At 40.9% G+C, this 24,994-nt stretch overlaps 2 protein-coding genes across 2 annotated transcripts; one reads left to right on the forward strand and one right to left on the reverse strand.

The window, feature by feature from the left end:
- Nucleotides 1-1,337: 1,337 nt before the first annotated feature.
- LOC129727516 (protein PTCD3 homolog, mitochondrial) lies at nt 1,338-3,570 on the reverse strand. The gene is made up of 2 exons (XM_055685416.1): nt 3,120-3,570; nt 1,338-3,060 (listed from the first exon to the last, which is right to left on the reverse strand). Exons 1-2 carry the CDS (start codon nt 3,474-3,476, stop codon nt 1,399-1,401), a joined length of 2,019 nt encoding a protein of 672 aa, XP_055541391.1. The 5' UTR covers nt 3,477-3,570; the 3' UTR covers nt 1,338-1,398.
- Nucleotides 3,571-13,328: 9,758 nt separating this feature from the next.
- On the forward strand, nt 13,329-14,369 carry LOC129731348 (uncharacterized). The gene is made up of 2 exons (XM_055691248.1): nt 13,329-13,422; nt 13,496-14,369. The coding sequence occupies exons 1-2, from the start codon at nt 13,408-13,410 to the stop codon at nt 13,988-13,990; spliced, it is 510 nt and encodes a 169-aa protein (XP_055547223.1). The 5' UTR covers nt 13,329-13,407; the 3' UTR covers nt 13,991-14,369.
- The last annotated feature ends 10,625 nt before the right edge of the window (nt 14,370-24,994 follow it).

Below are 24,994 nucleotides of genomic sequence, written 5' to 3' on the forward strand. Positions count from 1 at the left end.
ATCGGTCGATTACTTCACCGTGGACACCCCGGAATCGTTCGGATGAAATCACTAGCAAGAAGCTACATTTATTGGTCCAAAATCGATGAAGTTAAATCGTTTATGCGTCAGACTACACTCGAATTATAGCCGATACCAACGAAACAAAGGGACGGGATGTTCATTCAAATCCCAAACCCTAACCAGTGACGTTGGAGATTCTACTAGAAACGTTCGCGAGATATGGACACCCGCAAATACTGGTATCTGATAATGGTACCCAATTCGTTGGGGATCGGTTTATGCGATTTTGTCAATAAAACAGTTTCCAGCACCTGACGTTAGCCTCGTCCTATCCACAGTCAAACGGATAAGCTGAACGCTTCGTCGATACTCTAGAAAGAGGGCCGAACAGAAGAAGGGAAAAAGCACATGCAAACGTTTCTCTCAGTTTACCGATTAATGCCAAATAAAATCGTTCCAGAAACAAGACTCCTGCACATTTATTTTTGGTCAACGAAAAACAGCATACTCAGTTTAACAAACGACACGGTGCGATGAAGAAGGCTTTTGATTCCGAAGCATTTCCGCCCAGAGTAATTACAATTCTACCACATGGGTTCCTGGACAAATAATCCAGAGCAAGGGTTTTGTTAACCACACTGTGCTGGTTGAGAATGGGCGTCTAAGTTGAACACATACAAACCAACTACAAAAGATTTCGGGGGAAAGTGATGCTGGCTTTGAGCATAACATACTTACTGACGAATTCCAACTTTAAGTTCCGCAAATCCTCGTTACACAAATACCACTAGAAGATCTGGAATTGATTGCAGACTTTGAACCAACGGTATTTTTTATAAATTGAATTTTTCTTATATTTAGTGTTGGTTGTTCGAATTCCAACCATTCGCTCAGTGAACACAAATCTTCATCAGTATAATTTTAAAAAACAATCATTATTAGAATCTTCACTAATATCTAATCTCATTGAAGGTAGTGCAGTGGAAACAAACCTTTCTAAACGTTATGCTGTCACGATAGAGATTAATAAAACTTCCAGAAAATTAATTCTGAACGGCATTTCTTCTCATTGAAGCATTCATGCGTAATGACGAACCTTCAGACTCCTAATTACTTTTATAAATGTCTCAGACATGATATAACCCACTATCGGATGATAACCTTTTTTGTCGTGCGACCAATGATCGTATAAAATTGGTTAGTATCCATTCGCTGATAAACGTTAATGTATTCGTTAGACACTCGCTAATTTTCGATTTAGCACTGCATTCTCAAAATATACTCGTTACCATCCAACATAGAATGACTTTTCGACCCACAATCAATTAGCAAAGTCGCATCTTCTAACTGTGTATTTTTACCTAAACATTAAAACTGCTTTAACAAATGTGTAAATCATTCACTCTTTGCTTGATCCGCCTTTGGTTGCTCTAGTGCCGCAGGCCCAACAATCCGCTTGATTTTTCCCGTGAGTGTCTCATCCAAAGTTAACGACGTCATGATGTGCCTTCCCAGTTCGGCACTTTCCGGGTAACCGTTCTCGGCGCAATACTGCAAACATCCTATTGCCAAGCTGGGCTTTCGTTCATCGATGCAAAGCTGGATAAACGAACGCAGTCCCTCTAGTTTCGGATCTCCAACGATGGAATTCTGATGACTGTGTAGTTTCTCGAACAGAATCTGTGCTTTGTCCATGTCCTTTCCGCGACAGCAAATAGTAAGGATATCGCCAAGAATCGGTCCCGATAGCGACGTTTGCTGTCGGTTGCGTTGTTCCGAGGCAATCATCTCTTCCAACCGGGTGTACATGTCCCAAGCGATATTAGTGTATCGTTCAACCGTTTCCGGGTCGGTTGCGGGAGTTGTGATAATCATCTGTAGTACCAAAGTAAGTAGATTCTCTCGACCGGTGTGTTCGAATTGGATCATGTGAGACCAAATCAGTGGCAAATGTTCCATGGCACAATTCACATCGATAGACTTCAGAATTTCTTCCATTATCGTCGGTTCCGGTATATAAACATTTGGAACTAGCATGTGGTAAGTTTGCATGAAACTTTCCAGTGGTTCGGCACTGCAAAGAAGACTGAAATAGTGCCGGTAGTAAATGGATTCTCTATACGAATCTCCAATTAGGTTGTAATTGTCCTTGTAATGAAGCAAAGCGTTGACTCGTTTCGCTAAGTCGTTATCATGCAAATGGTTTCGGCAAACGTCCATCGCCATCGTGAAAAATAACGTGTCCTTTGGGTCCATTATTGTAAATTCTTTATTTTCGATTTCATTCATAATATCGTGAAGTACATGGCTGGTGGGTCCACGAGGACGACAGAAAATGGAAAGAATGTAGTACCAACTGGCAAGCGAAGGTTCGATTTCAAGCCTTCGAAATTCGGCCAAAGTTTTAAGTGCATAATTTCTGGGATGATTGTAACCTCCGATAGTACTAATCGTATGCAGTATAGCATTTAGTGTTCCAACATTTGGCCGTAAACCTTGGTCCTTTATAGCGGTCATAACTTCACAAACCTGTTCCCAGCGCTTCTCATAGCTTTCCTTGAGTGAGGAAACTATCTGAAGCAAACTGTTGAAAGTGTTCGTGTCAAGTTGAATATTCTTCTCGATTGATTCCTGATAGAGTGCCCACGCTTTCTCAACTTGGTAAAATTTGGCCATTCCACGGATTAAAGCACAATAGTGCTTTGGTTGCTTGTCCTGCACCTCGTGAAAAAGCTGCTCCGCCAATTCAAAATCTTTCCAAGTTTTCCTCTGTCTAAAACCCTTTTCAGCAACTCCTTGCCGAAACCAACGTTCTTCAATAAACTCTTCGGGAAGTGTTTCTTCGTGATTGAAGAAGCACAGGAGTTCAAGGAGCGATTGCTGCACTTCCGGTTTGATTTCCACATTGTTCTTTTTTAACAGTTGATACACCAGTAAAGCATCTTTCACTTCAGCATTGTCGATCAACTGTTGCAAATCTGATTCCTCCACTTGACTTTCCTCTGTGTAAATCATTGTAGGGATAAATGCCTTTATCGGTGGGTCTGCTTCCTTGTGCTGAAATAGGCATACAATCCTTGCTCAGTTACTCAGATTATCATATACAAGAACCTTACCTGAAAAAGCTTAGAATTTTCCTGTCTGATCCATCGGGCAGCCTTGCGACCAGCTTCCTGAGCCATGGCATACGTTTTCTTGCTTGCGTTAGTGATTGGTAGCAAAAATGGATCATCATGATACTTATAGTGAGCCGCCGTAGGATCAAAACCGACGGTGCTGGATAGTGCGTTTAAAATATCGGTAGGTTCACGCTCTATTCGGGCCGGAATTACAATTTTCTCCTTCGCGCTAGCCGTTTGCGAAATCGGGCTGCTGCTGGTGCTGCTGCTACGGTGCCGAATACTCACCATTAACGCACTACGAAGTACTGGATGCGAACGTAATTTGCTCGCATATTGCGGAAACATATTCATTTTGATATAAAGGGGTTGCAATCACTGATAAATATTATTGGAAAATAATTTCGCCCGGTATGGGTTGTAAATCGTGCAGTGTGCTGGGTTATGTCACTTTATTTTGTCAATAAAGCAAATGCTGTGTTGCCAGGATTTTAGAAAATTGTAAGTTATATGAACGATAATATCGATATTCGTGAAAGTTAGATAAACAAACACTACTATCATTCGACACATAGGTGGCGGCGCTGAACTTTAATTTTCGTTCACGGGATATGCATCACATAAATACATGCAGCGTAGCAAAGTGAGCGAGAAACAAAACCTTTCTCCTTCTTCTGCTTTAAAACGGGACATATGCTACGCTTCTCAAGATTCTCAATTCTTTTGCACACAGGCTTTCGAGATACTCTTTATTCTTCATGCATTCCGCTGAGTAGCAGCGATTCCGTGCATTCCGTCAACCTTTCATTCATGAAGTTTATAAACGTCTCATTGAATAGTATGTATTCCACCCACCTCCCTGACACGTTCGTAGCCTGTATTTTCGTATACGTGGGAATGAAATGGCATGTTACACTGCTGTCACAGAACGGAAGGTCAACTTCAGGAATATGATCGAACAGAAAGTGCACACAAAAAGGACTGAAAAATGACAATTGAATTTTCTGTGCTCTCGGGCAATATATATTTGTCGTGTACGTTTATGCCGCTTTGCCAGTGGTGTAATGTGGCATAATTTATTCGATGTTTTGAATTGACGGTTTTTTCAACAGTTTAACCCGTTTAATACAATCTATTACGTTCGATGCAAAAACGTTTGGGGAAAAATTCGCAATTATTCACATTTGTGGAGTTTGTCATATTACAATAGTGTAACGAAGGTATTGTAATCGACAAATGTTGATTTGAAACACGAATAACAGTCAATGTTATTGAAAAATCGTGCGTTTTAAACCGTTAATGTTGCAATTCTTCCATTTACAATTGTATCATGTGTTATCGACGGTTATTTTTTAAAATTGTTAGAATATAAAATGCAGCTCGTGAGTTTTTTTTTCCAACTCAAGAAAGTACTTTAAGTTTTCAAAAATCATGGCACAGATGGATTTTTTAATGCAAACTTTCCGAATATTTATAACAAATGAATCACATCTTTATTCGTAAATGAAGTTTATAAACTAGTTTCATCCTCTTATTACATTAAATTACATGTTTTGCCGATTGACTCTAGTCCATTCTGAAGAATATAGATTTTCTACTCATTGATGCGACATGCGACATGCCATTAAAATAAATATAAGCAGGATAAGGTTAAGTGTTAATAATCTGATTATTTTTACAGTTAAAAGGAGTAGATTACTGAAAAACAATAAAGGAACAGTTCTACAATTATCTATGCCGGTATCTGAGTCAGCTGTTTCGAAGGATGCTAGGGGCAAGACACTGCGTAACCCAATAGGGGATTAGTAAGCCTAACAAAAAGAAACAACCGGTGTCATCTTGCAACCTGGATAGCTCAACCCAACGAGTGAAAGTCTTTCACTAGTTGGGCTACGAATTTAGTGCAACGAGCAAAATTCGATTGTATTCATTGTTACTAAGTGTTTATCGTTGCATTTTCAGACACTCCTCTAGTTACATCAAAACTCTTCGAAGTCATATTATCGTCGTTGTGATGTTGGTGTATAGAAACATAATAAAACGGTATGTCAAAAGTACAACCTGCTATATTGCAAAAAAAAATGCCAAAAACTAAAGTTGTTTATTAAAACAACCGATGACCAAAATTCATCGCATCTTATAAAATACTATTTCGATGCATTCAAATTATAAATCCGGTAAAGCTATATACCTTGCTACTGATATTCATTCATTTTAGAAGCAATTCACAACTTGAAACACATGAATTTGCGATTTTCATTTACTTAGTTAGTAGGGATCTATTAACAAGTAGAAAAAGTTATTTGCTGTCGCTTGGTGATGCTTCGTCTCCAACCGTACGAAACAAAAAAACACTTCCTCGCTCATGCCTACTTGTTGATCAAACCGTTTCACCATGTCCTATCCCTTTCCGACCGAGCACACACAATTGTATAGATAAAAAATGATGGATAACGAAACCTAAATCGAAGCAATTCCTATATAAAAACACTTGCTTGTCGCGGTTTTTTATTTTTTGTAGCAGCTGCGATGTTGACACTAGCGTTGTGAACAATAAAACAATGAATATGACGTTCAAAAAGCGAGAGAGAAGGTTTTGTTTAAGTCACCGTCTACCTACACCGAGGTGCCACAAGCCGACATGTGCAGGGACCTGGGCGGCAACCTTCTCTCGAACAAGTGTGAGGTGATTGACAGGTGGAAGCAGTACTACGATGAGCACCTTAATGGCGATGTAGCAGAGGACGACGACGAAGTGGTAGTAGATCTCGGTGTACGCGCAGATGACGACAGAATCCCAGCCCCTGACCTCCAGGAGGTTAGAGAGGAGATCGGCCGGCTGAAAAACAATAAAGCCGCTGGAGCTGACCAACTCCCCAGCGAGCTGTTAAAACACGGTGGTGAATCACTGGCTAAGGCGCTACACTGGGTTATTGCCAAGATTTGGGAGGAGGAGATAGTACCGGAGGAGGGGATGGAGGGTACAGTGTGCCCCATCTACAAAAAAGGCGACAAGTTGGATTGCTGCAACTACCGCGCAATCACGTTGCTGAACGTCGCCTACAAGGTACTCTCTTAAATTCTGTGCCGTCGACTATCACCGTTTGCAAGGGAATTCGTGGAGCAATACCAAGCGGGATTTATGGGTGCCCGCGCCACCACGGACCAAATATTCACGGTACGGCAAGTCCTACAGAAGTGCCGTGAGTATAACGTGCCCACACATCACTTGTTCATCGATTTTAAATCGGCATACGACACAATCGTTCGAGACCAGCTATGGCAGATTATGCACGATGACGGCTTTCCGGATAAACTGACACGGTTGGTCAAGTCGACGATGGATCGGGTGATGTGCGTAGTTCGAGTTTCGGGGACACTCTCGAGTCCCTTCGAATCTCGAAGAGGGTTACGGCAAGGTGATGGATTATCGTGCTTGCTATTCAACATCGCTTTGGAAGGTGTGATACGTAGGGCTGGTATCGACACGAGTGGCACGATTTTTAGAAGGTCTGTTCAGCTCTTTGGCTTCGCCGATGACATTGATATTGTAGCACGAACCCTTGAAAAGATGACGGAGACGTACATCAGACTGAAGGCTGAAGCCGGACGAATTGGGCTGGCCATAAACGCATCGAAGACCAAGTACATGAGAGGAAGAGGTTCCAGAGAAGACAGTGCCAACCTCCCGCCACGAATTCATATTAGCGGTGATGAAATCGAGGTGGTATACGAGTTCGTGTACCTGGGCTCACTGGTGACTGCTGACAACGACACCAGCAGAGAAATTCGTCGACGCCTTATGGCAGGAAATCGTGCCTACTTTGGACTCCGGAGGACTCTCCGCTTGAATAAAATCCGCCGCCGCACGAAGTTAACCATCTACAAAACACTGATCAGACCGGTAGTCCTCTACGGCCACGAAACCTGGACTATGCTCGTGGAGGACCAACGCGCCCTTGGGGTTTTCGAACGAAAGGTGTTGCGTTCCATCTGTGGTGGAGTCCAGATGGAAGATGGATCATGGCGGAGGCGGATGAACCACGAGTTGCATCAGCTGCTGGGAGAACCACTCATCGTTCAAACGGCGAAAATCGGGATACTACGGTGGGCTGGGCATGTCGTTAGGATGTCGGACGACAACCCGGTGAAAATGGTTCTTGATAACAACCCGACTGGAACAAGGCGACGGGGCGCGCAGCGAGCAAGGTGGCTCGATCAAGTGGAAGACGACCTGCGGGGCCTCCGCAGACGAAATGGCTGGAAAGCTGCAGCCATGGACCGAGTTGAATGGAGACGACTTCTTCGAACAGCAAGGGACACTTCGGCCTGGAGCTGACTGGTAAGGTAAGTAAGGTGCCAGATCTCTTCTCACAGCGCAATGTTGACTAACTTTTTATTTCGGCTCGTATAACCAGGGATATCAAATGTGCAGATTTCTATTGATTTGCAGATATTTGCAGTTTTCCACGGTTTCTACAGATTTTTTTCAAAGTCTCCATATATTTGCGCAGATTTTCTCAAAATTTGTGCAGATTTTAACAGACTTTTGCCTGCGCGAGCGAAATTTTTTCGGATCACGGAGAGATTTTTTTTAGATTTCGAGCAGTTTTTTTTTGTTTTTCGAGCAGTTGCAGACATTTGTCAAAAATATCTGGCATCTCTGCAACAGACTAACAGACGTAACATTGGAGTCATAAACATCATATCACGGATAATAGCATCTCTGGGTCAATCCCAGACTAATCAGAGTCTATGTGTAAAGACCATTTTACGAGACGTTTCTGAATTCAATTCATGAATGAAATTTTGACAAAAAGCTCGGAACCGCTGGCATAACGCACGTAAAAGAAACATCAATATCAGCAGGATCCGTGACACCTATCAGTTCGTAAAATGGTTTATATAGAGTCGTGCAAAAAGATAGTCTATCGTTTCGGCAACACAGTTTTTGTGCCATTTGTTCAGCGATGCCAGATTGGGAGACATGTCTTCAAAACGAAGACATTTACCCTGCCGTGAGAACATCCTTGTTTGTGAAGACAAATGGAAGACATTGGAAAATATGTGAAGACATAAGAAAATATCTAATTATGACCCGCATTTTGTAGAGGTGGCGACCTTTGTTTTTGCTCGACAGTTTTCGATTTGTCAGTAATTGGGTTGTTTAACTATATCAGTTTTTTATATCATCTGAAAGATATGCATTTTCTAAGTAAAACGTGATTTAAAAATTTTTTCTGTCGTTGTCCTTCGCTTTTTAAATCACGATTTAAAACTGTTCGAAACCTGCTCGAAATCGCTACAATGACAGTTCGCCCATATACCAACTGTCATTGTAGCGATTTAGAGCGAATTTTTATTCTTCATTTAAAAATCGTAGGATAATGATATAAAGTTTAAAAAAATCACGTGTTGCTCAGAAAATTACACTCCTTCAGATGATATATGAAAATCGGAAATCCGTGGATAGCTAAACAACCCAATTTTTCCAGCCTTTGGTCGGTACGAGCCAGGAGAATGGCAACATGCTATCTCTTTCTATGTTGAATGAGTGGAGAGTCTTTCCGACTAAAGTGAAAAGTATATGGAAGTTTTGCTGGGCGCCTGCCTCGGGGCATTTATTTTTAAATAAAGCCCCGATATGTTGGCTACTGTCGAACGTGTAGAGATTAGATAGGGCTGCCATCCCCTTGGTACGAGCCATCTTGGACTGGAAGACAATCATTGGAATCATTGACCACTAAGTGTTCTTAGCGCCACCAACATACGCACCCCCCAGTTGAGCTTTTATTTCGTAATTTATGGAGGCCTCTGAAATGTGAGGGGAACTCAATTCAATTTTGTTGTCATTTATTGGCTTGCGTTTTTAGTAGTCGATGAAAATCGGTAATTCTTCTAGAGTTCGTAGGAAATTCAAACATGAAATGTCAGCTGTCACATTTTTTCGTAAATTTCGGTTCAACCTAACTGAAATTTTGGCACAAAATATTCGAAATCTTGGTAGTGTTGCTGAAACATGGTTTCCAATATATTGTTTTGCTGAATTATTGCATTACCGAGCTCGCGAATTTATTTTATGAGTACGGTGCTCCTACAGACCGTTATTATCAAACAAAAAAATACCATCAAAACGGTGAACGCCAGTTTGTTGATTACAATGTTCTTTCTCTCTGCACGCTCCTTAAAATGAACTCAAAAATAATTAGAAAACAATTCATTTCCATAAAAAGTGGAACAGCACGAAAATTGAGTAACTCCGTAGTTATTCAAAATTTAATTTACGAACTAATTTCATTTTTTTCATGTGACTTACATTTTAAGTTTAGTAAAGCGGGCAATGTATGTAGTTTTTCGAGAATGCGAAAATGAACGGGAATAGAAGGTGTGACTTTTAGGCTTAGAAAAAATTTGTAGATTGCGGGTTCGTGTCCCGTCTAGACGAGGGAAAATTTTCTAAGCCTAAGCCTAAGTCACACCTTCTATTCCCGTTCATTTTCGCATTCTCGAAAAACTACATACATTGCCCGCTTTACTAAACTATTCAAAATTGTGTAATCACAGCGTCAGCAAACACTGTGTATTTATTATACAGAATGATGTATACAAATAAACTCATTTTTTTTCGTGTTCAATAAAAAAAATTATCAGTTTATTCAAATTATCCAGTTATTGACTTTAAAACTACTAAGTTTTGAAATTAAAACCTACACAGATTTAGATTTTAAAACTAAAAAGTTTTTGAATAGAAAAATATTCATTTCTGAAAATCGCTCCGAACGGTCTCAAATTATATTTAAGTATATTGTGCCATCATCTTTTGTGATGCATAATCACTTCATAGTTACTCTCTCACACTTTTCGATTTTTGACTCGAACAATCTGAAAACTTTTGGTTTTTTGGAAAGAATAATGAAGAAAGTTTATATATCTTCCTTGAAACCTTTTAAAATGTCAGTGACCAACTTCCCATGTTGATCAAAAACCAGGGTGTCGCTTCTGAAGTAGAATACTTCTCTCAGGAAGTTCGGCTACATAGGGATGTGAAATGAAAATCTAAAACCGAAAAAAGTGAAAAATATGTCCAATTTCAAATGCTAATGAATCGGTTAGTATTCGATGGATTTCCTTCGTTCTGGCAGCAATAGACTGGAAAATCTTCTAAGATTCTTACCAAAAGAAGATAATTGTAATTTTATTGTTCACATTATTGTACTATTGAAAATAGTCAAGCTTTGTTAGAACGAAAAATTCGACTTCTGATTGGTCGTTATATGGTTGCTTCCCAAGCACGGTCGACAGAATCATATACCTTGCAATTGAAAACATGCTATTTGGCCTATATATTATATTATTTATTATTATATATTATATCTTAAAGAGCCTGTTTCAGTCGAAGCCGCTCATAATAGTTCTAGACAGCGACAACATTACAGCAGTCGTCTTCCCTTAGCAGCAGCACTAGCAGTGCAGTGGATACCAGCGATGGCGGAAAGCGGCCACAGCTGTGGCGTAGGAATGGATAGTGCACTAGTTGCAGCGGATTCCAGCAACGATAGCAGCTGGGCCAGCTGATGCAGAGACAGTGGATACCAATGGCAGCGTATAGCGGCCACAATGGCTATGGATAGCGAACTAGTTGCAGCGGATCTCAGGATCGATAGCGGCTGATGCAGTGAGCCACTTTAGTGAAAAGCAGTTTCTGTGCGATAGTGGGCTCTAGTAAATGCCTTCAATGAAAAATTGACTCATTTTAACAACACGTGAGCCGTCTAGTTTTGAGTGTTAATCAGCATTTCACTGTCTACTTTATCACAACGAATACTTTGTTCGAACTGTCAGTGATAACGCAAAGATGTAATCGGCATCTTATCCGATACTAAATAGAACAACAAATACAATACAACAAATCCTTTCCAGGATGAAATAAATACCGTTAATGCGTTAATGTTTTCTCTTGAGTTAATTTACAATATTAAACTTGTAAAAGTTATAAATTTTACTTTAGTTCCGTGTCTCAGAACGTACTGAATTATCTTTTCCTTCAGTCATGAGCACGACATCCGAAAAAAATTCATCTCAAAATTCAAAAATTGTCAAGCCCCAACCATGACAAGCAACTTACTATGTTATTGAAAATGGTCAATCCTTGTTGAAGCGCAAAATGCTATTGATCTGATTTATCAACGTTTATTTACTAGAAAAAATGACTGACACGCAAGCAGCCGGGTTATTTTTCTTGTAAAAGTATTCTACTTCAACCTTGCGGTCGTGGCTTTGCACACAACCCTCCTATTATTTCACTCTTGTCAAATAATGGTGTCGTTTTTTCATGCTTGGTAAATTGGTAATTGTTACACTGTTAACTTGAACGTCCTCCATGATAGCTATGTAAAATTTATATATAATGGTTTTGGTGTTGTTTTGGGGTATAACGCGGGCTTTAAGACATTACTGTGTTATTTGAGATTATGCTATATCTCAGTGGCGTAGTGAAGTAAAAGAAGGAGGGGATTATAAGTTATGTCATCATATATTAATTGATAATTTGATTATTTAGTTCGGTACATAGAGATCGAGTCCTGCAACCTCAAAATTGAATTGAAAAGGATGCATCTATTTATAGTTTGTTGTTTATGTTTTAATTGAGTTTAATTCGGTTGAGCGACCTCTCTCTAATATAATTTATATTGAAATGAAGAATTTGCACCCTTTTCAAAGCTTGTTTTTTGATTATGTAAATTGTTAGGTTGGCAAATATCTATACTTACAAAGTACCATTGAAATCTGAAAGGCTAGAACCAATTGCTGATGCAGTGTGTATCAATTTCCTATGAATATCAGCCAATTTGACAAAAAATGGACATAACTCAAAAATGCTACCAACGATTTTTTCAAAAATTTACCTAGAGATGAAGAACATCATAACGAATAAACTAGCGTTCACCGTTTTTATGGTAATTTTTGTTTGATAAAAACGGTCGGTGGGAGCACCGGGGTGAGGGTTTCCAATATTCATTGAATATGGTCTGAATTTTTTATATCTTTCCTACTAAACCATTCAGATTACGGCTTATTACCATACATGGATGGAGAGTCGAAAAGCTCAAACTTTGTTTGAAACATTAAGTAAACTTTTTGTTGTACCCATCCCTAAAGTCAAGTCAATCTATTCAGTCTTTGTCTATGAATAGATAGATTGAGATGCACTCATTTAGCCAACTATTTAAACCTAATTACATTTCGTTATCACGAACTTTTACCAAACAACATTTACAAAGGTATATTTTTTCTAAGATTTCTTGTATCAAATTTCTTGTGCAAGTGAGAAGAAAATATAATCATGCCCTCCATTGCACGAAGTTGTGATTCGTGAATCATCAGTTTGGAACCAGTGTGGATTCGCCAGTTACCAATAGTTGCAGAGAAGATATTGACGAAAAATAAACAAGAGAAAAACGTAAGCATGTCATACTTTTACGCAGTAGTTTTTCAGGCTTCAGGATAGCTCAATCGGAGTTTTTTTTCTTTTTTTCAAATTTCACCCTTCAATATTAGTCCACAAAGCGAAATTTTGTCATAATCTTTCGAAAAGACTACTACCGTGAGATGGAGTCTACATAAGTGCTCCATAACGACAATTAACTATCCCTCTTTTGAAGCAGGACAGGTATGGCGCAGCATGACTTACTCCATTTCTCTGGAAATTTTTGTCAGTGATCGTCAATAATATCAGCGCGATTCAAGTTTTCGAAGTTGCTAAATAATTAACGAAAACGAAAACCGCTAAATACCGGCGCTCATTAAGTCACACGGTAACTGATGTCGCAGTGAGTCTGTCCGTTGTCATAGAAGCTTCCCGAATGGGAACGAAAATAATCTATCTGGATTTAACCTCGAACCAAGCTAATAGATTGTACTACCAGACAGATGGATAAAAATAGAAAATGATGCCTATTTTTAGATGTTTTGATAACAAGGTTCCAGGCTCACCAACAATGGCGTGGGTGGGCAGCTGGCCCTCATCAGCCATGCGAACTGTTTAGGTAGTTGCGACGTGTTTTGTTGATACTGGTACAAAAATAAGTCACGGCACAATGATCCATTTAGCACAAATTTCGCAACCAACTGTTAATTGATCCACTGGATCTACGCCATTTCGATCGATCAACCGCTTTTATATCAACTGTCTTAGCCGAGTCCAGCCAGTCGCCGAGCAATTCCCGAAGCGATAAGATCTTAACCTGTTTTTTGAACTGTCAACATTGTTTTTAACATCATCGAAATGTCGGAAATTGAGGTAAACATTTTTTGCCAAAGTAACTAATTGAACACATCAAAGCTTATTTTCGATTTTTTTTTAATTAATCTAGATTTACAATGATTCTATCCAGTTCGTGTGTGACTTGTGCTCACTAAGATACTCCACCTTCGAGATCCTGATGACGCATAACCGGATCAAGCATTACCACTCGATTCGCTTCCGGTGTGGATTTTGCAACGAAGCCTTCATGAACGAGGACGATCTGCACTGTCACTTCATTCTGACGCATCGCGTCGACCCGTACAATATGGAAAGCGGCCAAATGGTAGAGCAGCGGCGCGCCATTACCGAGACGGTGCTGAGTGAGGACGAGAAACGGCTCATAATGTCCCGTTGCGATTGTTCCGACTCTGAGGAAGGGGATGACGATTCCGAACCAGAGCTGGAAGATGTCTTGGATGAGTACGAACAGCTGGAGCTGGACTATAATGAGTTGTTCAAGCAGCGGAAACAGAGCGCGTTAACAGCGGAGGAAATTTTAGAGCTGACCGATGTCTTCAAGAAATCCACCGATGGACTCTGTATTTCCAAATTGCACTTTTAGGATGTGCGCTGTTCGGTCGTTTAATGCTGACCCACGGGAGGTGCTAATTTTCGGGCTGGATCCGAAACGGTACCCCTGAGTAAGCTGGCTTTACCTTCAGCATTGCGTTAATTGAATTATTGGAGCTGACGTACACTGTTTGGGCGATGTGCTAATTTTATTCGTACATGTGTTTTTCTTTAGTAATTTTCATATTGAAAATAGGTTTGTTTGTTGCTACGCTACGTGTGAATCTGCAGTATGTGATTTGCTATTTTTATATGATTTGTTCCTAGTAGTAAACAAAAATAAAATTATACATTATAAACTGAATGCATGAAATGATTTCTACAGTGCTATCCTCAAAACAAGAAGCGAAGTTTATTATAAAATCTTCAAACTCTACAGAACAAATGCTAAGTTTTGATAAAAAATAATAACATTTATATTACGTTTAGAGAATGTACAGTATATAGAATTTAAGTTTTTTATTTAATTTAAATGTTGTTATGTAGTAAAATAACACAAGATCAAAAGTTTCATAAAGGTTCATAGGAACATAAACAAAACCCGTTGCGATGGAGAATCGCATCAGTCATCATTAGTTCTTTCAGGTCCAGTTATTTTTTTGTTATCGTACAGACTGAGGCCTCCGAACTCTATATTTTTCCACATGGGTAGGGTAAGCGTCGGTAGCCTTCACCTTTATTTAGTTCGTTTTCATTGTATACTGCCTTGGTTCACATTACGACCGCAGCCAACCCGTGGTGTGTCTAAGCACCGGGAGACGGGCGAAGTGGAGCCGTGATGAAATAATACTAAAAGGGGCTGGCTTACTTACTTTGCAAGATCAATGATCGTTGACGTAGGGCAATAAACTGTTGAGATTATTTAATCAATTATTCGATCATTTTCCAAAGCTCGTGGATTAGAGCAGATTAGACGTAACACTGGAACCGAACCTACAGTATTTCAAATTTTCAGTCGAATAACAGTCGTCGCGCGACAACACCGTTTGTCATGCGATCTCACACATTTTTTGTGGTTCCCAATTTGACATATACTAGCGCTGCTTTAGAAATACAGGACGCAGCGCAAACACGGCCGAAGACGGTACTAGTAAAGGATAATTTTAAAAGAATTTGGTTTTTCTTTAAAAAAACGCATAAAAATTACAAAACTGTATGAAATCTTTATTTGAGCCGATAAATTGGTTTATGCCATTTACTTTTTAAAGATAATTTCATTCAAATGTTGGCCACGTCTACGTTTTAAATGATCCATACGAAAAGTCCAATTTTGAGTAACTTTTTCGGGCATTGCGGCTGGTATTTCGCGAATAACGCGTGTAATGTTGTCTTCCAAGGCTGGAATTGTTGTTGGTTTATCCGCATAGACGAGAGACTTAACGTAGCCCCACAAAAAATAATCTAGCGGTGTTAAATCGCATGATCTAGGCGGCCAATTCACCGGTCCATTTCGTGAGATGTATTGCTCACCGAACTCATTCCGCAATATGTCCATTGTTTCACGCGATGTGTGGCACGTGGCTTCGTCTTGCTGAAACCACATGTCAACAAGATCCAGCTCTTCATTTCCGGTAAAAAAAAATCAGAAATCATCGCGCGATAGCGAGCGCCATTGACCGTAACGTTGCGATTTTGATCATCTTTGAAGAAGTACGGACCAATGATGCCTCTAGCGTGTAAACCGCACCAAACCGTGCATTTTTCTGGGTGTATCGGCGATTCTTGTATTGTCTCTGGTTGCTCTCCGATCCAGATGCGGCATTTTGTTTATTAACATACCCATTTAACCAGAAATAAGCTTCGTCACTGAACACAATTTTTCGGTGAAAAAGTGGATTTTTGGCAAGTTGTTCTAAGGCCCATTCACCAAAAATCCGACGCTGCGGCAAGTCGTTCGGCTCTAATTCTTGTACGAGCTGTATTTTGTAAGGCTTTACACCAAGATCCTTTCGTAAAATCTTCCATGTAGTCGAATAACACAAGCCCAATTGCTGCGAACGGCGTCGAATTGACATTTCACGATCTTCCACTACACTGGCTGATACGGCAGCAATATTTTCTTCTGTATGCACTCTATGTATACGTGTTGGTGGGTTTATGTCCAACAGAGTAAAACTGGTTTGAAATTTCGTCACAATAGCTTGAATAGCTTGCTCAGTAGATCGATTATGACGACCATAAAATGGTCGTAATGCGCGAAAAACATTTTTCACAGAGCACGAATTTTGGTAATAAAATTCGATTATTTGTAAGCGTTGTTCAGGCGTAAGTCTGTTCATGGTGAAATGGCAAACCAAACTGAGTCCATTAAACTTTGACAGGTGTCAGAATTCCCGCGTGAACTGTTAAATCTGTTGTCGTCATGTTGGGGGATTACAATATACCTTTTCGAAAACCACAGAAACTCGATAATAACAGAACGCTTATATTTATAATGGAGGTTAGTATGATGAGCTTTCGCCCCTTGATGTTTTTTTCCAACAACAACGAAACAATCGTATAATAGCACAAAATAATAGTTTTCAGAAGAACGAGAAAGCCGCAGTCTGGATTCAATATACAGTAACTGTTCACTAACTGGGCACACTATAACTGGGTGCTCGCTAATTGGGACGAGTCCGAGTTAGAAAAAGAACAACTATCAGGCAAAAATCTCGATCCCGTCTAAATCATACACTGAACAACCAATCCTTTCTTCACTAACAAAGCCAACTCTAAAGTATACAAACTGCAAGCTGCACTACTTACGAACGATCTTGCGACAAGTATTTTCTATGTCTGAACTGGCTGGCTGGTAAATGGCTGGATAATGCGTACCATCGATGCCAAGTGCACCTACAGGCATAAAATATAATCCTTAGCCTCTTATCCAGTCACTCCTATCCCGACCTCCAAGCGGTGCCAGCTGGAATACGAGCAACCATGGGAAGATCGGGTAACCAGCTCCGGTGAAAACTTGGTCGTATGCTGGGAAGGAAGGTGGGCTATTTTGAGTTTCCGAGCGTTTGTCCTCCATATTGGGAGCGGCTCAAAACGGCGTCTGTGATCCAGGTTAGGAGCGGCCGATTACCGTCTTTGTGCCAACGTGAGACGCTTAACAGTGTTGTGTACGATGGTCCTATGGCTAGGGATACCATCCGTCCTGATTTAGCAGGACATGTCCTGATTTTAAGATCCGTTTGGAGCGTCCTGATTTATTTTTCATATTTCAGCATTTGTCCTGATTTTTTCTGAATGATGCCGGATTTTCAGAAATGTTGAAGATTGTTCAGTACTTTTACTTTGACTTTGATTTTCAAATGAAGAACAAAAAACTGCTCGAAATGTCTTCAATGACGTTTCGCACACGTACGGTATAGGGGAGAGTTGTTATTTAAAGTATTTCGAGCAGTCTGTTATTCTTCATTTAAAAATCGAAGGACAACGATATACATTTTTTTAAAATCACGTTTTGCTCAGAAAACGCGGCTTTTTCAAATGATATATAAAAATCAGAAAACCTTGTAAAACTTAAGGATCCAATTTTAAATTTTATTGATATAATTTGTACCGGAAAAAGTTGTCCTGATTTTTAACCCCGGCGAGACAGGGGCCCCGGTTAAATCTCGTTTGACTGAAGCAGCCTAAAGGCTCGAGCACAATGGATACGTTTGCGTTGCGTTAACATTAATTTGATAGAAAATGTATGGACTAAATGTCAAATTGCCGCAAACGCAGCCGCAACGTATCAATTGTGTTTAGACCTTAACGTCGCCGAAAACTACGTGCATTCGCTCAAAGCTGCGCTGCCGGAAGAGGACCAGATGGGAGAAGCTTTTCTCGACGACTGTTTAAACACCATCAAAACAGCCATCAACAGCGTAGTGAAGAGCGTCATCGGGCATGTGAGACGAACCCAACGAAACGAGTGGTTCGACGATGAATGTAGGAGAGTGATGGATCAGCAGAAGTTGCTCGGGCGGCTTAGATGCGCAGTGCCACTCGTCAAAATGTAGAAAGACATCGGCAGAAAAAGATGCAGCGAACACAAATCTTCCGGGAGAAGAAGCGCCGCCTGGAGGAGAAGCAGTATGCAGAGCTTGAACAGCTGCATCCAGAGCCGGATTTATGGGGGGGCCCAGGGGGGCCGGGCCCCGGGCCCCCACATTTTTGGGGCCCCCACAAATTGAGAAAAAGATTTTTTCTCTTTAAAAAATGAGATTTAATCAAAAGTTCGATTTACAGTAAGAAAATTTGATCAGACCATTTCAATCTGACACTTTCTTTCAGTGTTAATTTTTCGCTAGCGCCAATATCACAACTACATCCATAAGAGTTTACCTTGGATCAGGGTTGCCACATTTATTTCTGTATTTTTGCTCGAAAATGTCTGTATTATCTGTTTCACGGGCTAAAAAATCTATATAAAAAATCTGTATCCAGCAAACTAAAAATGTTGCATGAAAATCTTCTTCCTTAAAGAATATATTGAAACAAATCACCATTTTTTGCTTTGGCCTAATTTTTTATTGGTTCCAAACTTATAATTAGGCGAGTTCATCAAATGTAGTAACTGAACACGATATTGCTTATTTATCTTTACGTGATGTTCATGCATGTTTTTGTTAATTTAATTTTAGTAGCTCCTGCTTGGTTAGCAACGTAGCTTTTAGCTTTTAAAATTGAGCTCATAAGCTTAGGGGCCATGAGATTTCTGGCTTTAGACTTGCTACAATTATATATTGAAAATATGCGTTCTACAAAAGCCGAAGAATGTGGAATTATTGAAAAAACTCAACAAATGATCTCAGTAACGGAAACATGAATTTACCATTGGCATTGTGGCGTCCAACTACTCAGACCAAGTTAAGTCATCTGTTTCATCGAATCTTCCGGTCAAAAAGTTTGTTCTTAGCGAGTAAAACTCGTTATTCATGTCTTGTCGATCAGTTACTGTTACGAATTTTGGAAATCAAATCATTTAAATTTTCCAATTTCACGAATGTTTAGAATTGAATAAAGCTACCGTTTTTACAACAGGATCGATAAAATCGAACAGCTTTGCAATTTGTTTCACAAATTTTAAATAGAAATCCCGTCAAATATTTCGAAACGTTATTTTCCGCCTTCGTCCAAGCCTCATCCCTCTTCTTCTGCAACGATACTAACATGAACAGCATCAGGTTTTTTCACAAAAGTTTGAAAGTCGTTGAATTGAATTTAACCTTCCAAAAAATTGATTTCATTTCGAATAGCAAAAGATCCTGTAAAATCTGTATTTTTGACAATATTCTGTAATTCTGTAATACAGATTCTGTATTGCTTTTTTAGTTCAAAAATCTGTAAAATACAGAAAAATCTGTATATGTGGCATCCCTGCCTTGGATTCTCTTGGAATGACACACATTAACGCACCATTTGAATCGAACCAGCGCGCATGGGAGATAAAGCAGAGAAAGAAAATAACCCACAAGTTTTTTTAATGCATTGCTTTTGTAACTAGTCCGAATCAGGAACACCAGATGTGCTTTGCAAAATGCAGATTTTCTGAGTTCGTGTGCAGATTTTATTGACCTGCAGATGTGTGTAGTTTTTTCCTAGTGTCTGTAGATTATTGTCAGAGTCGTCTTATATTCTCGCAGTCTTTCTCAAATTGTGTGCAAATTTTTGCCTGTAGATCGCAATTTTTTCAAATTAGTTTTTTTTTCAGGTGTCAAGAAAAAAAATCGAAGATGAAACTAATTAAAAATAGGTTGCGTACGACTGTGGAGAATGAAAGGCAGTCTTAGCATTATTAAGTTTCGAGTACGAGTTTACTGAAGGAGTTGAATGTTGATTATTTAATTAATAAGTTTTCTGCAAAACAACACGTAAGAAAAAAATTTAACAAATTTTTGATAACTTTTCAATAGCAAATAAATGTTTTTTACTCGTACGATAAAAAAAGGTTTTGTTTTATTTCGGGGCCCCCACAATAACTGGGCCCCGGGCCCCCACAATCGTAAATCCGGCCCTGGCTGCATCATTATCAAGGAACGCGAAGGTTCAACCAGAGGAGAGGACAGGCAGAGGACCATGGCGTCGAAGACATGCCAACCCCAATGATAGGCAAAGTTAAGGATGCCATCAAACAACAATGAATCGACTTGGAAGGATGGCCTCGGAGTGGAGCTTATGAAGATGGGGTCCGGAAAAACTGGCCACCTGTTTGCCCTGGCTGATTGCAAGAATTTGGGATACAGAAAGTTGCCGGAGGAGTGAAAGGATTAGTTTATTCGCCCTATCGATAGTAGAGGTGAAAAATTGGACTATGGGAATTATCGTGCGATTACCGTCATGAATGACGCCTACAAAGTGCTTACTCAAATCATTTACCACTGACTCACCGCTAGCTAACAGATTTGTGATAAGCTACCAGGCCGGATTCAAGGAAGGACAGGTTTTAGGCACCAACTATTCATCGACTTCAAAGCCGCGTAGTTATGACACTATCGACCGAAAAGAACTATGGAATTGCGGTCGAACAGACTAAACCCCCGTACGAAATGTAACCTGTACAAAACGCTCATAAGACCGGTTGTTCTCTACTGGCATGACACGTGCTCGAGGAGGCCCCTAAAGTGTTTGGAGTTTTGAAAAGTTCTAAGGACGACCCTTTGGCGGCGTTCAGGAGAACGGAATATGGAGGCGAAAGATGAACCATGAGCTCGCTGAGGCCCCCCTAGAAAGTTTCGAGTCCCCCCTAGAATTTCCTAGAGAATGCTTTCATTCAATATAAACACATTCCATACTTCTTATCAGAGCATCAAAATCAACACAAATTGAGATGTCATAATTAATTGGCTAAGAACTAGTACTGCATCCAGGACCGATTCTCAAACCTAGCTCTCTTACTTACCTTACCAATCAGACGAGAGCCGTAGTGGCTCGTGTTGTATCAAGAACTGTTGCCATGCTGCTCGGTTTTGGGCTGTGTTTCGCCAGTTCCCCAGACGTCTCATCACCCGCAAGTCTCTTTCGATCTGGTCGATCCATCGTGCACGCTGCGCCCCTCCAGTTCTGGTGCCGGCAGGGTTCCTGGAGAGAAGTGATTTCACAGGGTTGGTGTCCGACATCATTACGACGTGACCAGCCCATCGCAACCTATTGACTTTCGCTAGGTGTGCAGCGTTTAGGCCCTCCGCCAGAAGCGTCGTTGTATCGATTCCGTAGAGAACTACCGGTCGTATTAGGTACATCGTCAACTTTTTGCTTCGTCGCACTACACTCGATCGAAGTGTTCATGCCCGAGCCAATATCTCCAGGTGGTTTTGTGGTTGACCTTCTGGGGAAATAACAAACTTTGGACTGCCAGTCTGCGGGAAGCTGCGAAGTAGGTAGCAGCTAAGCGTAGAACGTTTCTTTCTCTACATCGGGTCGTCCTTCGTGAGGGCAGCGCACACTGAGGATAGTGTAGTTGTAGAACCGGCTTTTTATTCTCAACAAACACAACCTGTCGCTGATCGTCTGCCACTCAATCGCACGACTGTGCATCCTGCCCAACACTATGAAGCCGGTACTCAGTTCATTGGTTGTGCCGCCGCTCTGGTAATACTGTGCCCTGCGGCTACAAATCCGCCGTACCTTCTCTCCTTTCCGACAAAGCTCCTGCAGCGCATTTTAGTATGCTGCTTTACTAGGGCTGCGATGCCCTAGCGACGGAGCTGCCGTTTTGAGTGTAGCTGGCGAGACACCGTATTTTAAAGTTTAACCGCCCGCTTCGAATCAGTCGTTGCCCTATCCTGGGAAACAGACGCTCAGACAAGCTGCTCTCCAAGGAGCACAACTACTCCCTCTCTGTCAGCATACGACCATGTTCCCACCGATTCACCGATCTTTCCTTGGTTGCTCGTATTCTAGTCGGTACCATATGGAGGTAGGGATATGACATTATGCCTTGGACCACACTGGGATCTAAGTTATGCCAACTAGTACGGGTGTACTGCTGGTACACACTGCCCAGCCGTTTACCAAACCTAGCTCATCCAGTATCGAATCAGTGTTTTTGAAAGAGGTTGGCATTGACGCTGTGGTCAAGATATTCGATACATCTTTGGAGATTCAATCACGATTGAAGTGATTTTTTCTAATGTTACGACACTATTTTCGCGTTATTAAATAAGCGCATTCTAATTTTTTTCAATGAAATGCATGAAAACTAGCCCCCCCAGAAATTTTCCTTAGCTGCGCCCATGGGTATAGTTTGTGCTTGTTGAGAATAATAGGCCGGATATTGGGTCGAACCACGTTGTTGCGGTATCTTTGCGCTTAAAACTGTTGACTGTTTGCCATGCGCGACATCGCCGAACCCTGCGGCTCAACATCAAGTAGCTCCGGGACTCCCAGGCTGTGGGGAAATAGACGCAAAAGCTCGAAGCGGTACTACCCACGGCGGAGGAGCTTGGCGCATCGTCTCTCGAGGACGGCTGGTGCAGCATTCGCACCGCTATCGGGAAGACCGCACCGAACCTGGGCCGATCAACGAGAGATAACATTGTCAATAACAAACGGGCACGGAACGACATGACCACGACTCTCAGACGAAATTAGCGCCAGCAGGAGGATCGTGAGGAGCTGAAGTAGCTGTACCGTGGCAGTGATACGCGGAAGTTCTATGAGAAGGTAAACCAGTCCCGCAGAGGCTATGTGCCGCAAACCGACATGTGCAACGGGACCCTTCTCACGGATGCCAGCGAGGTGGTCGACAGGTGGAAAGAGTATTCGACACCTGAATGGCGATACAGTAGACAGAAGCGAAGCAGGAATTGGCCTAGGAGCCCTAGAAGCAGATGACCGAGTACCAGCCCCCGATGTTTATAAAGTTCTTTGTGGGATCGGGTAGCTGAAGAACAACAAAGCCGCAGGCAAAGACGGACTACCGAGCGAGCTATTTAAACATGGGAAATAGGCGCTGGCTAGAGCCCTGCAATGGGTCATTTCTAGGATTTGGGAGAAGGTAAAACTGCCAAACGAGTGGATGGAGGGAGTTCTTCTGCCTCATCCACAAGAAGGGCGACAAGCTGGATTGCCGCAACCAGTGTTATGAAAATGACTGCAAGACAATGACAGCAAATTTTTAACTGATCCGGCTCTCATTGTATTGCGCAGCTCTCTCTGTTTCCCATACGTTCGGTAAACAGTCCGACAGCAACTGACGACAGCCCAAATGCAACTCCATACGGGCTGTTAGTTTTCATCTCCTTATGTCTGTTTGTTATTCCAAGCTGTCGTAAATGACAGCCTATAATCTTCCGACATCCTTCAGCACGAATCCGAGCGGGATGTCAGGTGATTATGATACACGACAGTAAGGCCGATGAAAGAATGAAAGAGAGATGGTGCGAAGCACGTTTTTTCTTACGTGGGGAATAATATCAACAATGGAAACGGTTTGCTTTGTATTCAATATGCCACCGGCCTGCAGCGTTGCCAACCCTCCAGTTTTTCCTGGATATCTCCAGTTTTTTTGAAGATCGTAAGCGAAACAGCTGAAGGTTGAATATTTCCAGTTTTTGAAGTAGAATACTTCTCTCAGGAAGTTCGGCTACATAGGGATGTGAAATGAAAATCTAGAACCGAAAAAAGTGAAAAATATGTCCAATTTCAAATGCTAATGAATCGGTTAGTATTCGATGGATTTCCTTCGTTCTGGCAGCAATAGACTGGAAAATCTTCAAAGATTCTTCCCAAAAGAAGATAATTGTAATTTTATTATTCACACTATTGTACTATTGAAAATAGTCAAGCTTTGTTAGAAACACAAAACGAAAAATTCGACTTCTGATTGGTCGTTATATGGTTGCTTCCCAAGCACGGTCGAGAGAATCATATACCTTGCAATTGAAAACATGCTATTTGGCCTATATATTATATTATTTATTATTATATATTATATCTTAAAGAGCCTGTTTCAGTCGAAGCCGCACATAATAGTTCTAGACAGCGACAACATTACAGCAGTCGTCTTCCCTTAGCAGCAGCACTAGCAGTGCAGTGGATACCAGCGATGGCGGAAAGCGGCCACAGCTGTGGCGTAGCAATGGATAGTGCACTAGTTGCAGCGGATTCCAGCAACGATAGCAGCTGGGCCAGCTGATGCAGGGACAGTGGATACCAATGGCAGCGTATAGCGGCCACAATGGCTATGGATAGCGAACTAGTTGCAGCGGATCTCAGGATCGATAGCGGCTGATGCAGTGAGCCACTTTAGTGAAAAGCAGTTTCTGTGCGATAGTGGGCTCTAGTAAATGCCTTCAATGAAAAATTGACTCATTTTAACAACACGTGAGCCGTCTAGTTTTGCGTGTTAATCAGCATTTCACTGTCTACTTTATCACAACAAATACTTTGTTCGAACTGTCAGTGAAAACGCAAAGATGTAATCGGCATCTTATCCGATACTAAATAGAACAACAAATACAATACAACAAATCCTTTCCAGGATGAAATAAAAACCGTTAATGCGTTAATGTTTTCTCTTGAGTTAATTTACAATATTAAACTTGTAAAAGTTATAAATTTTACTTTAGTTCCGTGTCTCAGAACGTACTGAATTATCTTTTCCTTCAGTCATGAGCACGACATCCGAAAAAAATTCATCTCAAAATTTAAAAATTGTCAAGCCCCAACCATGACAAGCAACTTACTATATTATTGAAAATGGTCAATCCTTGTTGAAGCGCAAAATGCTATTGATCTGATTTATCAACGTTTATGACTGACACGCAAGCAGCCGGGTTATTTTTCTCGTAAAAGTATTCTACTTCAACCTTGCGGTCGTGGCTTTGCACACAACCCTCCTGTTAGTTGAAAATTGTTCCAGTTTTATCCAGTTTTCTGTTCATAACCACATTTTTTTAACCCATTCCCATTACATGTATGGTCTTTTCAATAATTTGTGCATTCTTGCGCCTCGGTTGTAAGATTTTATTCGAAATCTACTCAATTTCAAGTACGCCAGTGACTATAATCTCCATGT

The sequence above is a fragment of the Wyeomyia smithii genome, chromosome 3 (genome assembly GCF_029784165.1).
Source record: "Wyeomyia smithii strain HCP4-BCI-WySm-NY-G18 chromosome 3, ASM2978416v1, whole genome shotgun sequence".
Classification (NCBI taxonomy): Eukaryota; Metazoa; Arthropoda; class Insecta; order Diptera; family Culicidae; genus Wyeomyia; species Wyeomyia smithii.